Source organism: Corvus hawaiiensis, chromosome 3 (assembly GCF_020740725.1).
Source record: "Corvus hawaiiensis isolate bCorHaw1 chromosome 3, bCorHaw1.pri.cur, whole genome shotgun sequence".
NCBI classification, from domain to species: domain Eukaryota; kingdom Metazoa; phylum Chordata; class Aves; order Passeriformes; family Corvidae; genus Corvus; species Corvus hawaiiensis.
The window spans coordinates 69,996,118-70,010,276 of NC_063215.1; the positions used below are offsets into that span (position 1 = coordinate 69,996,118).

General features: G+C 37.0%; 1 protein-coding gene across 11 annotated transcripts in view; it reads left to right on the forward strand.

The window, feature by feature from the left end:
• The window catches only part of RGS7 (regulator of G protein signaling 7), a 242,621-nt gene that overhangs the window by 197,518 nt on the left and 30,944 nt on the right, over positions 1 to 14,159 (forward strand). For all 11 annotated transcript variants that reach the window (XR_007202118.1, XR_007202119.1, XM_048296464.1 and 8 more), the window contains exons 10-15: positions 2,328 to 2,402; positions 3,474 to 3,572; positions 4,312 to 4,373; positions 5,813 to 5,923; positions 6,380 to 6,505; positions 13,678 to 13,864. Coding sequence is in view for 9 of the 11 variants with exons in the window: in XM_048296464.1 (XP_048152421.1) it covers positions 2,328 to 2,402; positions 3,474 to 3,572; positions 4,312 to 4,373; positions 5,813 to 5,923; positions 6,380 to 6,505; positions 13,678 to 13,864 (660 nt within the window). In the remaining 2 variants the exon portion in view is untranslated. The remainder of the gene's footprint in view (positions 1 to 2,327; positions 2,403 to 3,473; positions 3,573 to 4,311; positions 4,374 to 5,812; positions 5,924 to 6,379; positions 6,506 to 13,677; positions 13,865 to 14,159) is intronic.

The window sequence follows — 14,159 nt, forward strand, 5'->3', positions numbered from 1 at the left end:
ATTGAGGGGATACAAATAAAATTAAATGTTGTCCAGCAGAGGTTTTCCCACAAAGACTGAGTTATTTTAGCAAAATGTTCATATAACGCAACTTTTTGTGTTTATTTTAATTGAAAATATGTTTGATATTTATTCCTAAATATTGACAAATGAAATTCGGCAGCACCAGAGAAACCATAAAACCCATCTCATATCAAGTATAATCTAATATATATATACTTATGTTGGGAAGAAAACACAAATTGTGACCCAAGCTACATTAGGTACTTCCAGTCATATAATTTAAATCAAGTTATGAGAATAGTATTGTATAGAGGTAGTGATATATGTCTTAAACTCCTATTGTTACCCCAGGTTGTCAGAGTAGTTGATACACCCTTTAGCTGCCTCCTCTTCTTCACTGGAGCTTCCTGATGCTTCCCTGCCTCTCCCTGCCTGGGGCAGCTCTCCTGTCAGCTTCTCTTCAGTCCCACCTTGGTCCAGTTTCTCCCCACACAGTCTCTCCTGCGTGCCCCTGCCAGAGCAGCTTTCCTTCAGCATGAGAGGTTTTAAACAGCCAGGTGTCAGTAAGAATCCACTAGGTGCTGTAGAAGGTCAGTACTGGGCTCGGCCTCTTTGCAACTAGCAAAAGCTTTGCCCTGGTTTCATTTCTAAAAATCTCTCAGAATTTCTGGTGTTCCTTACATCAATCTGCACAATTCTGGCATGTAAGTTACCCAGGCAAGTTGCAAGATCTGTCCGTACCAATTTACTGCTGGTGGGCTTGAAATCTTTAAAAATAAGAGGCTTCAGATGAGGTTTATGCCTTCTTTTTTCCCCCTCTCCATTTTTAGGACATGCTTTTAACAAACCATAACTGAAAACTGAACAAATAACAGTTTGTACCTTATGTAAGTGTGCCTGCTATTTAAATTGTTACATTCAAAGGCTGTAGATGTTGTTAAAGCCCCTCTCTTCTTCACTGCCAGCTGCTGCTCTAATCCTAAAGTAGATGCACTGGGGTTTTTTAAGCTTTATATCTCAGTATACTGCCCTGGGAAATTGCTTTCTGCTTTTAAATTGACCATCATGCAGAACTTTGTATTTTTCAACCTGCCTTTTTCTTTGAGAGTTGCCATTTATTTCTGAGTTTAAAAATGCCCATTTTTGTTCAGAAGCACGAAGGGTATCTTCCCAATTCTAGTGTGTCAGATGCAGTCTTAAGAATATTTATCGTTAGCAGTGAGGAACTTTTTCTGCTGCAAATGTAATATGATCAAATGCACACTAATTTATTACTTTAAAATAGAAACTTATTTATTTGTTAATTTTAAAAAACCCATACTGGATTAAATAAAATCAGTCTGGTTTTTAGAATATTTTCCAGAGGCAAAGTACCATTGCTCTGTTTAATGAAAGCTATGTTTTTCTTAGATCTTCCTATGTAAGCAATTTTTAAAATTTTGTCTTTGAAAATTTAGAGTCACACTTTTCGTTATGATAAGAAGACAGAGGTTGTATCATTAGTGTGATAATAAGTCCATCCTGGCTGTTGGGCAAGTAAATTCAGTATCTAGCTACTCCCATTAAAAAACCCCAACCTACTTTCACTAAAAATCCGCTCCCACTAGAGAGCAGATTTTGTAGTTTCCACTCAGTGTCAAATGTAATTCCTCTAAAATCAATAGATAAAACTCACCTGAGAGCAAAACACTTATTATTAGTTTTTTCCAGCAAAGGGTAAAAACCAGATTTACGCACAGATTTTGTAGTTAGAGGGAAGTGTCAAAGGAAGATAAATTAGGAGAATCTAGAGTGCTTGCCTGCTTTGGGGTGCTACAGAGTTGTGAGAATGAGCCAATGAAACCCAGATACGATGTGCTGAGAGTAATTTTATTTAGGCTGTCAGTCTTCTGGTTAGGCTGCAGAAGCCTGTTTTGCTGGTTTGGTTTGGTTTTTTCCTTTGTTTTCCAAAGAAGCAAATCCTGTTTTGGTACTTTTTTTCATTGCATTTTAAAAGAAGATCCTCTTTGAAAATTGACCCAAAAGCAGGTGCTCCTGAAGGGAGCCTGAGGTTCACAGGTGAGGTGAATATTGCACAATTCTGTTTATTTTGTCTCATTAGGTCAACCATGCTTCTTAGAGGAATAGCTAGAATGTAATGAATGGCTTCCTTGGCAAAACCGAAGCAGAAACATGTGACTGGTTTCTGTTATCTTGGGAATTTATTTTATTTCAATTTCATGGTGTGGAATTTATTTTTCAGTCTTGCACACTGAAGAGGAGTATCTCAGTGAAGTTCCTTCCCAGATTTAGCCCTTTGCTTTCCTTTCTCTTTCTTTTAATAGCCTGGCTGTGTAAACACGACTGAAGTGGATATAAAAAAATCTTCAAGAATGAGAAATCCACATAAAACAAGAAAGGTAAGTACTGTTATTATATCAAAATCAGGAGGTGGAGGAAATTTATAGCACAAATTTCCATAATTTCTTACAGCATTTTTTTCTTACAGCTGCAAGGAACAAATGCATGAACATATGTTAATATTTCATAAGCTCTTAGTTGAATTAGTATTAACAAATTTGCTAATGCTAAGTAAATTCTATCACATAAGATTTTGGAGAAATACAAAGAGATTTTGAATATAAAATTCATTTTTGCATTCTTTATTCATGTTGTTTAGTAGATTGAATAAAGCCTATTAAAGTGTTTCTGTCAGTAATTAAGGAAAAGAAATTTTAAAATTCAGTGTGAACTCTAACAGCAGTTCTTGTCCTGTTCTTAATGAAAAGTGTGTCTCTTTTTTACAATTATGCCCAAAATACTTTCCACTGGAAATTGTGGAAGAAATTAGCTCTATCTAAATTAGGTTGTAATTGGAGTGTAATTTATCTAGGGTTGTATAGATGGATTGGCTCAACTCTTTTAAATCCTTTGCACCATAAACATATAGATTGACTTCCACTTTAAAGTACTTCCTTTGAGGTACATTTGCATGTTGATCCGTGGAAAAATATATTTTAAGAAGGAAAGTGGATTTAGAGAAAGTTTTAGCTTGTCTTATTTATGGTAGTGAAAGGTCCAGATTAGTGTAATTTACCAGAGAGTAATTGCAATTTTGGGAGTCATCCAAATAATCCTTGTGCTAGTGTACCTTTCACAATACCTCACCTACCAGTCATCTCTGCTTACTGTAATAGCATCTCTCAGTGTCATTCCCCATGTTTACTGTGACGCTAATATAGAGACCTAATAAAAGTAGATCCTTTGTCCTGTGGCTTTATGGAATTGTGGGAGTTTGGGAGTCTTTATTTTACACTCTAGTGCAGAAGCACACTTTCATCTGAGTGCATGGGTTATTGCAGTTTCCTCAGGAAAAGATGATCTTAGCTAACTTCTTGAGCACAATGTACTAAGCCATGACAGTTATTATGAGTGTGTGTAGAAAGCACTGTATGAAAGCAACTCTCATTGTTCCATATTTTTTTGCTCAGTCTGTCTATGGCTTACAAAATGACATTCGAAGTCACAGCCCTACCCACACGCCAGTACCAGAGACTAAGCCACCCACAGAAGATGAACTACACCAAGAGGTTTGGAACATAACTACAAACATGTACTTTTAAATTAACTTTTTAGGAAAGTAGGTATAAAAATATTATTGTAACTGGGAAGTTATTCAAAACAGGTGTAGCAAACATTTAATAAACTTTTTCCTTGTTTCAAGATATATGGATTTAGGAATGTAACTTCATCAAAACTAAGGAGACAAAACCTGAATTTTTTTGTATAATGCATTAAACATCTAAAGGCAGTGGGAAGTAGGCCAGTGAGTGGGTTCTTTGTATAGCTAAGCCCATTAGACTGTTCAGCTGTGGAGAGCTTGCTCTTCTTTCAATACTGATTTGAGGTTTGGGGGTATACTTACCACTCCATGTATGCATGTATAAGGTCACACATTTATCTACTGTTAAAGCTTTGTTAATCTTTCCTGAGATGTTAGAATTTGGAGAAGGTAAATGTCTGAAGAAGTATTAGTTCTCTTCAAAAATCTAAATAAAGGCTAATTTTAAAAATGGATTTCTGTTGATGAATCTTTAGGGAGAATGTTATATTGGGCACATCTTTTGTCTCTGTATGATCTTTTCTCTTTAATGGAAAATTCCATTTATTTTAGAACTACGCTGGTGAAATGTTGTTTTAATTCTGATATATTTCTCTTCTGTGCCCTAGGATAAATTAAGGTTCAATTACAGCCCTAATAAAAAAAGTTATAGAAATGGAATCAAGCAATAAATTACTCATAAAACTCTTTGCCTTCCTTTCTTGCAGATTAAGCACTGGCAAATGCAATTAGACAGACATAGATTAAAAATGTCAAAAGTTGCAGAGAGGTACGTATATTGTCACATTTTCTTTTTTTTTTCAGTTAGACTGATAACTATTGGGAAAAATGTCAGTTTGAAATAGTTTCAAAGAGCTATTCACAGCAAATAGCTCTTCAAAGAGAGACATGGGAGCTCAGATTTCATAGAAATAACTGGTTAGAGTTTACTTTAAGTGGAGAAGTATGAAGTTCTTTTAGTGATAAAAATACTCCAGATATTCCACAATACATATCTGATAAACCCAAGTCACTGAAAGAGCCTCTGACCAAGGGATCACAAGTTTCACCTTTCATTGGCAGGGAGGCTAAAAGGGAATAGGTCTGGGGTTATTGTTTTGATATTTCAAAAGGGCAATCACTGACGAACCAAGGGAACTGATTGGTGTGGAGCTCAGTCAGTGCTTGAACAAAGTGAGTTTGGGCTCAGTTTGGGTCAGAGATGTAACACTAGTAGGAATCTATCTCCTAATACGACCAGAATTTGTCAAGAAGGGGCTAGAAAGCAAATAAAACAAAAAGCCCAACGTTGCAGAAAATGGAGCTGCATAGGGCTCAGTAAAGGAAACTAACCCAAATACAAATTACTCTTCATCTTCTAATATACATTTGTACAAATATGTCTACTTATTTATGTGTATGTGTGCATATATATGCAAATACATATACATATTTATTCACAAAGAGAGCAGGTTAAGATTTTTTGTTTGCTGAAAAGTAAATATATCATGCACACTACCTATAAAAGGAATTGAAAAGAAAGAATAGTTGTCCTCACTTGTCAGTAATTTTACAAAAATTATGAGGCCAAAGGAAACAGCAAGCATGAATAAGGCCAATGGGAGATGTAAATTACCAGAATACAAGCAAAGATTTTAGTGCATGCAACTGAGTCAGACCAATTCTTGAATATAAAAAATTGTGAAAAAAAATTGGCGTGTTTTTTAAAAGATAAACTTGAGAATAGTGCCCTTTTATTAGGAAATAATAAAAATATTAATTATATTTAAGAGAAAATAAAAGGAGTACTAGCAGATGCAGGGCCAGCAAATATAAGCTGTGTAACAAGCAGTGTTTTAGAACAGATTTTAAAGGAACTGATGATTAAGACCACAGGGATATATAACATGTTCCTTTATGAAAAAACAAATGTGTGTGGAAGAGGTTATATGATCTAATTTATTAGTGTCTAAAGGAACCTTAAATGGAGCTGTGTGGAAGTATTAGGGAAACTTATTTCATATCTACTCTTGATAGACCTGAGCCACCCCTCCTTCTTCAGTGGTCCACTTTTAAATGGCTTGAGCAAACCTATTTCACCCTGAGCTTGTAGCTGCCTTCTGAGCGTGTGCACACACAATTGATGCAAGGTAACTTGTTAACTGGGGTAACCTGATCAGGTTTCCTCGCCTCCTGACGTGACAATGTTTGATGCTTTTGTTTTCCTAGTCTATTAGCTTATACAGAGCAGTATTTGGAATATGATCCTTTTCTTGTGCCCCCTGATCCCTCAAACCCTTGGATATCAGATGACACCACTTTCTGGGAACTGGAGACAAGGTATATAATTTATTTCTTCTTTGGAAGTAAGGGGGTATAACATGTTTTTCTGGAATGGGAAGATTTCAGACAAAGGTACTGCAGGAAAATACTGAGGTAGAAGGGCAATGCAGTACCCTTTTGGTCTTTGCAGTTTTACATTTGGTAAGATGGGAAGTGCTATGGGCTAATAAATTACAGTAACCAGTTTCAAGGATTCTAGTATGGTGAAAAAAAGAGACATCTTTTAAAATCTGGTAACATTCCTAGGTGGAAATCCTTATTCTTCTGTGTATTACCTTCATCCTGTGTAAGCACTAACAGTCTGTTTGCTCATTGCTGAACATTGCACAGATGTGAGCACTCTAAAAAGTGAGAAAACCATGGAACTTTATGGTTTAGTCTAAATTATGAACACAGATTATTAGAATACTGAAGTATTGCTTACTTTGGGTTCTGTTGTTTTTATTTCTGTAGCAAAGAGCCAGGACAGCAGAGGGTGAAACGATGGGGATTTGGCATGGATGAAGCTTTGAAAGACCCTGTGGGAAGAGAGCAGTTTCTGAAATTCTTGGAGTCAGAATTCAGTTCAGAAAATTTAAGGTAAATGAGAGCTACTTTTTTTTTTATTAGCTTATAAGATATATTGGGTTTTTGCTTTGTTGTTTTGGGGTTTTTTTCCTGATACTTTTCATTTTTTGACTCCTTCAAAAACTTTCCTCACTTTTCAGAATTAATTAGTCCAGATTGCTGGCAGCTTTCATGTACAGGCTGAGGGAAATATTCATATAGTTAACAGAGACTCACATGAAGCATGTTTTTCCATTCATGTTCAACTTTTGGTCAAACTACTCCTGTAAGAACTTTTCTCTCAGCTTGTCTTGTTAAACAGGTATAAAACTGACTCATTCAAAGCCTGTCCAGTATCTTTTATTAAGTCAAATACTCTGGGAAAAGCAAAATGAAAATAAAAATGTTTAAAAATGACTAAAGGACCTAAAAGTAAAATTCACAGACTTTCATCAGGTTGATTGGTTTCTGGAGATTATTTTGAAAATCTCCACCAGTATTCTAGTACTTGTGGATCTGACACAGCTGAAGTAGGGTGACATCTAGCTCTCAAATTCCTCACTGATCGCAAAATGGAAAAGTGTTCCTAGTGTACGAAGCATATAGGGTACGTTTTAAAAAGTATATTTACAGAATTACTTTTAAGTGAGGAGAAAAGTTTTTTGATTTTAAAAATGGTAGTCCATCCATTGGTTAATAGCAGGTTTTGTCTGTTCAAAGAAAGTCATATTTCAGTAAGAGTTATTTCGGAGAGATTAATGACAGCCTTTCTATAGACAGACAAATTAAGCTGAGCATAGTACAAAAATACAGGCAACATATTTTTCTCTTAATTCCACCTTGTTGTCAGATGTCATCTGTATCACTTTCCATTCACCAACAACATAAGTAGTGTAGAATCCTATTTGCATTTACATTCTAGAGCTCAGAATAATCTTAACCTACTTTTTTCCTATGCCAATTCTCACTCTAGAGTGTTGCAGCATAGCCGTTCATACTAAAATTATGCTTTTGTGGCATCTTACAAGAGGCATTTAATATTTATGGTGTTGATTTATAAATGCCAAGTAATTGCACAGATCTCCTTGTTATTAATTTAAATTTGTCAGCAGTATAATTGGAGTTGGAGTTCTCTAAATTGCTGACCATGTTCATAGTCAAACATTAACCTTGCATCACAAATACAGCCTGACCTGTATGTGTATGTTGATGACTTTATTAGTCACAGATACGGATTTTTCTTATTAAAAAGTCCAATTGGTAAAATTAATTTTTAAAACTCAGAATAAAACCAAGAAAAGGAAAGTAATTTTAAAAAATTATTATTTAAATAGCATCCTGGTAATTTGTTATGCAGAGCAGCTGTTCAAACATGAACCTATTGAGCTCAATGTGTGCTGCATTTTCTGGTGCTTTTCTGTGATTAATTTGTCTCTCTGCCAGCTAGACTGTTACCCGCATAATCCCTAACTCTTTCTTCTAATCCTATTTACAACACTAACCACAGGCAAACTGCAAGTAACTGATCCAGAAAAATTCCCCCAAGAAATTTCTTCAGAGATGATTCCTTCATATGCCATCTACTCTTCTGTCTCTCCCTCTAAAATCTTATGTTGGCATTATAAAATATAATATCTGAGTAATGGTGAATATGATCTTACAGGCCAGGCAGGGGATAAATTTGTTCTGAAAAGGTGCTTTCTGTGATAATTAACTGAAGGAAAACTGTCTCAGAAGCTCAGAATTATATTTGTAAATTCTCAAGCTGTAGGGAAATCAATCCACCATTAGGTTCACATAGTAAAGTTGGGTTAGAAAACATGAATTTGTAAAGCTTGTTGTGTATGGCTGTCAAAATGTTTTAGACACCAATAACAGAAGTGAAAAGCTCAATGATTTCAAGCATTACCACTGATAACACCTCGAAGACCACCACTTTCGTTGCTCACTTGTTAACTCCATCATGGTAATTTGGGGGTTTTTAGTGGTATTTTTTTTTTTACTATTTTGATAGTCACCTTGAGAAAAATAATTATGTCAACTCACATCTTCCCACTGCAATGAATTCAACTCAAATCAGCTGCTGGTTCTTGTACTTTTACAGATCTAATCACAATAAGATTTACAACACTGCCAAGCCTATAGTTGGATAGGTGGCTGGGACCCTGCATTCAAGCTTTCAAGCCGAGTACACAGGATACAGCAGGGACTGCTGGCATGACAGGAGCTTCGCTGGTAGTAAATTAGATGTCTTATACATCATTCTGGTGAAAGAAATACCAAACCCATGAAATGATAAGTCTACCAGATACACCATTTCTATTCAAGTGCAATGGTCTTACACAGCAAAAAGTCCCAGTGTTACTGTTACTTTGACTTTGGCTGAGAGTGTCTGAGCTGTCTGAGAATATCATTCTTGGTGGATACAGATCCTGTCTTAAGGAACACAAAAAGGATGAAGGAACTTGAGCCATGATTTAATACTAAGAATTGTGCAATGATCAGGAATATAACCAGATTTCCCCGTCTTACTTTCTATCTCTGTGCTTTTTCTTCGCCTGTAAATGGGGCTTAATAGTATTTCACTCTCTGAAGGTGTTGTAAAGCACAGCAAAGGAATAAAGCTGTCTAAACAGTTCTGTCAGTGCAGTAACTTCATTACAGTGTGACTGTAGTTTGCAGGTTGGATTCTGCACTCACCTAATGCAGGCTGACTTGTGATCTCTTGTTACCATGCAGATTTTTTTGAGGAGTTGCTTTGTGTGCTGCTCTATGCACAGAAAAAAATAGCGGAAGTAACATATGATTTGGATAATAGATTTATGAAATTCCCACTGCCTATTACAAAATGGTGACCATTGTTTAAAATTCACCAGACTAAAGTTCAAGCATGATCCAGTACTACTGAGCTTGGTCACAAGGCTGTCCAAGTACTAAAGAAAGGACTTTTCAAAGAGAGTGAGGTTATGAAATCCAACTTACTGCAACCTGGCAACTGGAGACCTAATTTCTTTAATTCTTGTAGGAAATTGTATTCCTATTATTATCCTTCCTTTGTCTGTAATGCAGCAGAATTCTTTGGAAAGTTAGTATTTGTATGCTGACTATAGGTTTGCTCCCAACTGATTATTTTGTAGGAGTTGCAGCCTGTAAAGATTAAATAATTTCAGACCTGCCAACATGAAAGCCTGTCTAAATCATTATGCAGTATTGCAGTGGGTGTGATCTCCAAAGCAGCTCTAGGACTGCGAAAACCTAAATTAGTGAAGGGAGAGTAGTGCCAGGTTAGGTTCCATGATACACTGAAGGAAAAGCCACCGGACCCCTTGCCCCTTCCTTTGATGCTTATTTATTAGCTCTGTAATGTGTGACTAAATAGGAAAAAGGGACTTTGCATTCTTGTTATCTCAGAAGAGAGGGACTGAGAAATTTGCTAGATTTGGATGTTTTCCATCAATAACTTCTGTTTAACCATCTCGCTGCAAGCTGATATTCTGTGAGATGTTTATCCTTTACACTGGTGATTATGAGGCCTTGTTTTGGGTGCTAATAACTTGACCAAAATTTAATCCTCAAAGATGAAATTGCCTATGAGTTATTGCTCATTCAGACTCAAGCTTAAATGCCAAGTGCCAGCAGTGTTGCCATTTTTGCAGAGTAGATGAGAAGGAACTAGTTGCAAGATTTAATGATTTTCTCTGTCATATTCTTGAAATCCTTCAGTTCTACTATGCCTTGAAGCTTGAAGCTGTAGTTGGCAAGAAGGTGGATTCTAGAAATCAGAGAGCAGTGTTTCCTGCCCCAGGAAAAATCTTAAGTGATTTTATTCATAGAGTTTGTTTAGGTTGTTTTTTTTTTTTTTTTCTGAAAATGCCGTAAGGTCTGGCCGCTGACTTGTTGTGTCACATGCACTGAGTGCAAAGTCCACATAACTCCCACTTCACTGTTTCCACACAGACTATACCTCACACATTTCATGGAGAACCATTGCCTTTCTCTCACTCTTTGTTCCTATGGGCTAAACTTAACTGATTGGCTTGGTCTGGGATCTGGCTGCTCCTGGCATTTAGGTCAGTTAATGGGACAGAGCTGTGTTGCGGCTGTGCTATTTATCCATGAGGCCACTGTGGCTTTGAAAGTAATCCAGCTGGAGGACATAATCCCCAGATATCTTGCAACATGTGTTTCACCAGTCCATGTGGCTGGATGTACTACTACCATACACTCACTACACACCCTCACTGCTGTGTGTCTGCTGTGTGACCCAGCATGTGGCAGGGGGAATCTATCTATCTATCCCAAATGCTGGGATAGAAGACAGCAGCAAGGTTTACGCTCAGCTACTCAGGTCTCTGTTCAAACAGTGCTGAGCATCTTCTAGAAAGGGTCTCCATGGCAAAAGCAAACCTCCACCCACAGGAGATGCAGTTTCATCCAAGGGCAGCCAGACTGAGTTCTAGCTCCTTACACAAAGTAGCACTAAGTCTGTGTATATCATTGTTCAGAAAATGCAGTTCCCCCTCTCCCCTCTCCTGCCCTTGCACACAGTGTTGCGGACTGTGCTTTTTGCTACAGGAGTCTTCCCTTGCTCTGGTCACATTCATGAGGCAAGGAGCTGTAAAATGATACCGGGAGCTCTTTGGATTTGAGGCCCTGTGCTGAGGTCTTGCTGACTCCATTTCAACTTCATCCATGCTATTGGTTGCCATGGGATATTGGAAAAAGTTATTTTTGAAAATGCAGGAGGGGGGCAGCCTTATTTTTGTCATTTCCTAACTTTGAATATTTAATTCAACTGTCTGTGGGAGGAGGGCAGGCATCTTTTCTTAAAAGATAAGTAAGTAGATTAAAATCTTGAAGTGTGTGTTGGCTGTGAAATAAGCTCCCTAGACATGACATAACACAGAAATCATAATTCTTCCCACTTTTAGAGAGGTTTCTATATTTAGGACTTCACATTTTTAGTAGTCTTTGAATGCTATTGTTAGAAGGGTAAAATTAAATTAATCTATCAAAGAACTGGTGTTCAGCCTGTGAGAATGGGTCTATGCAACCTACCTATTCTATGCTGCAAGCATAGAAGTTAAATTTATTGGAATTTATCTCCCATCTATTTCCTCATAATTGAGCATAACCTACTATATGAAAACAGTTTGCTTTCAAAAGAAAATAGCATCCTGAGGCATGTTTGTGGTGACTTCCAGAAGTATTGGCAGTGATACAATGGAACAAACAAGGAAGTGACATCTTTGAGCTGGATCCGCAGGGGGCCTGCAGGGAGATAGAAAATGTATGTTTACAAAGAGCATCCTTCCCTTTCATTTTTGTGTTCCTTACCTGACTTGGAGACACATGAGTAATCAGTCAATCCCAGAAGATGCACTTGAAGGGGTTAGCACTGCAGGATATGTGCTTTTAAATGCAAATATCGAAAGCAGATTAAGGAAACCAAAGTAGGTTGCCCAAATTTGAGAGAGGGAACTGAATTAGAGTTTGTGTGCTTCGCAGTTTTTAAACTTGAGTTATGAGGCCTCTCTTCTTGCTGCATTGCCATCAGGTTCTCAGGATACATCCCCAGGCTCTGTGCAGAACTATGTTCAATTCAACTGTAGTTCATATATAAAAGTGATTCTACCCAGAATTTTCGAAACTGGAGTTCTACTGGCACAGACCCCTTTTGTGACCTTGGAGAAACCACTCCACATTATTACATTATTAATATATTTGCAAAACTGGGACAATATTGCTTCTCTGTCTCTTGGAGAATCTTAGATGAAAAAATTGTGCTTAGATTCTATTGAAATTGAAGGTTGTAGAAATACCTAAAATAGTCTTCTTGGTAGAGTGAAGCTGACCATACTGGCTTGTGAAAAATAACCACAGGCTCCTTCCATCTGTGCTACAAAGAAATTTCAAAACAGGAATATGAAGGAATAATTGCTTCCTGAAAGGTAAATGTTCTCAAGTGAAGAATAGCTTATAGCAGGAACACTGTAATGTTTGCTATGCTTTACTATCGTCTCTTAAGAGTTTTGCAATAATTAAATTAGAATTTGGATTGAGGGTGGTATCATTTTGCTTTCTTGGGGGTCTGTGTACAGTTTCACTGCTCCTCTCTCTTATCTCATCCTTGTTGAAGTCACCTAAGAGAGCTTAAGTTGATCTCACAGTGTAAGCAGGCTGGAATCACATTTTAAAGGTGCACTCAATTTATTTGCAAGTCTTGGATAATCCAGCTGATTTCAAAGTTAAATGACTTCAAGACTCATCTTATCTGTTTCATGGGGTCAGCTGTGTCAGAACAATAACGAAAAGTTGTGATGGTATATACTGCGTGCTTACCAAAGTCAAACTTCGGTGGAGCTCTTGGATTTGGGGGAGAACTAAGCGGTCTGAAACATGTCTAAGAATGGAATCCTAAATTAATTTAGGATTGTTTTGTGCCATGAGAAGGTCTGGTCTGAACACCAGTAGAGGAAATAATGGAATGAAGCTTATAGTTAGTTAGCTATGATCATAAAGTGCTCAAGACCTTCTTAGTGATCTTGCTCCAGACTGAATGTGGATACAGCAAACTGGCCACACTGCATTTGGCTGCCCAATACTGGATTGCTCTGCAGCAGCGGAGAGAATGTGTAATTCCATTCAGCATTTTTAGGAAAAATATACATATAAATGGAATGCTGAAAAAAGAAGTTAAATTATAATTAGCAAAACAAATGCTTTTCCAACTTATGCATGATTTGTGGGTAACAAAAGTACAGTTATAGAGTTTAGGATTTAGTAGGACTCAGAGACTCATGTAGATTGCAAGAATATAAATTATTAGGTTTTGAGGGAATGTCAAAAAGCAGTCAGTTTATAGGTAATATAAGCCCTTGTGGTTCAGCCAAAATGAAGGCTCAGTTTAATTCCAGCTAAATGGAAATTTTCCTGTAAGCATGTTATCCATACATAAGTAATGAAGGATTTCCTACCCATCTCATGAAGAGCCTTCTAAAAATTGCTTCCAAAGGTGGATTGATTGCCTTGAGACACTATACCAGAATGCTGATCCCAACATAAAATCACTCAGCTTTTTCTTATTTAGCATGTTTATATGCAAACCTCCGTTACTTAATTTATTTTTAAGAGCAAGAAAGAATGTGGGCACTTCATTAGTGGTTATCCTGAGTTGGAAGTCAAGATGCTGTGTTGTGCCATAGGTTCTGGTTAGCAGTAGAAGACCTGAAGAAGAGGCCTATCCGTGAAGTTCCTGCTCGTGTCCAAGAAATCTGGCAAGAATTTCTTGCTCCAGGTGCACCCAGCGCTATCAACCTAGATTCAAAAAGTTATGACAAAACCACTCAGAATGTGAAGGAACCTGGAAGATACACATTTGAAGATGCTCAGGTCAGTTTGCAACTGCGTTAATGGACATCTGAAATGGAATATTGGCTAGTGAAACCTATATACATAAGTGAGATGTATTTGGGAATTAAATGATAATGCCCTGTTTCCTAAAATGCCATTTTGGCAATGCAAATGTGTAACACTCTTTCTTTCATGAGGCATATGAAGTTCTTAATGAAATTTCTGTGCTTGATATACAGACTTCAAGTGGACTTTGAACAGAGGAAAGCATGTAGTGAATAAAAAATGAAGTACTTCTGTATTAAATGCAACACTTCATGTGACTTATAACTTA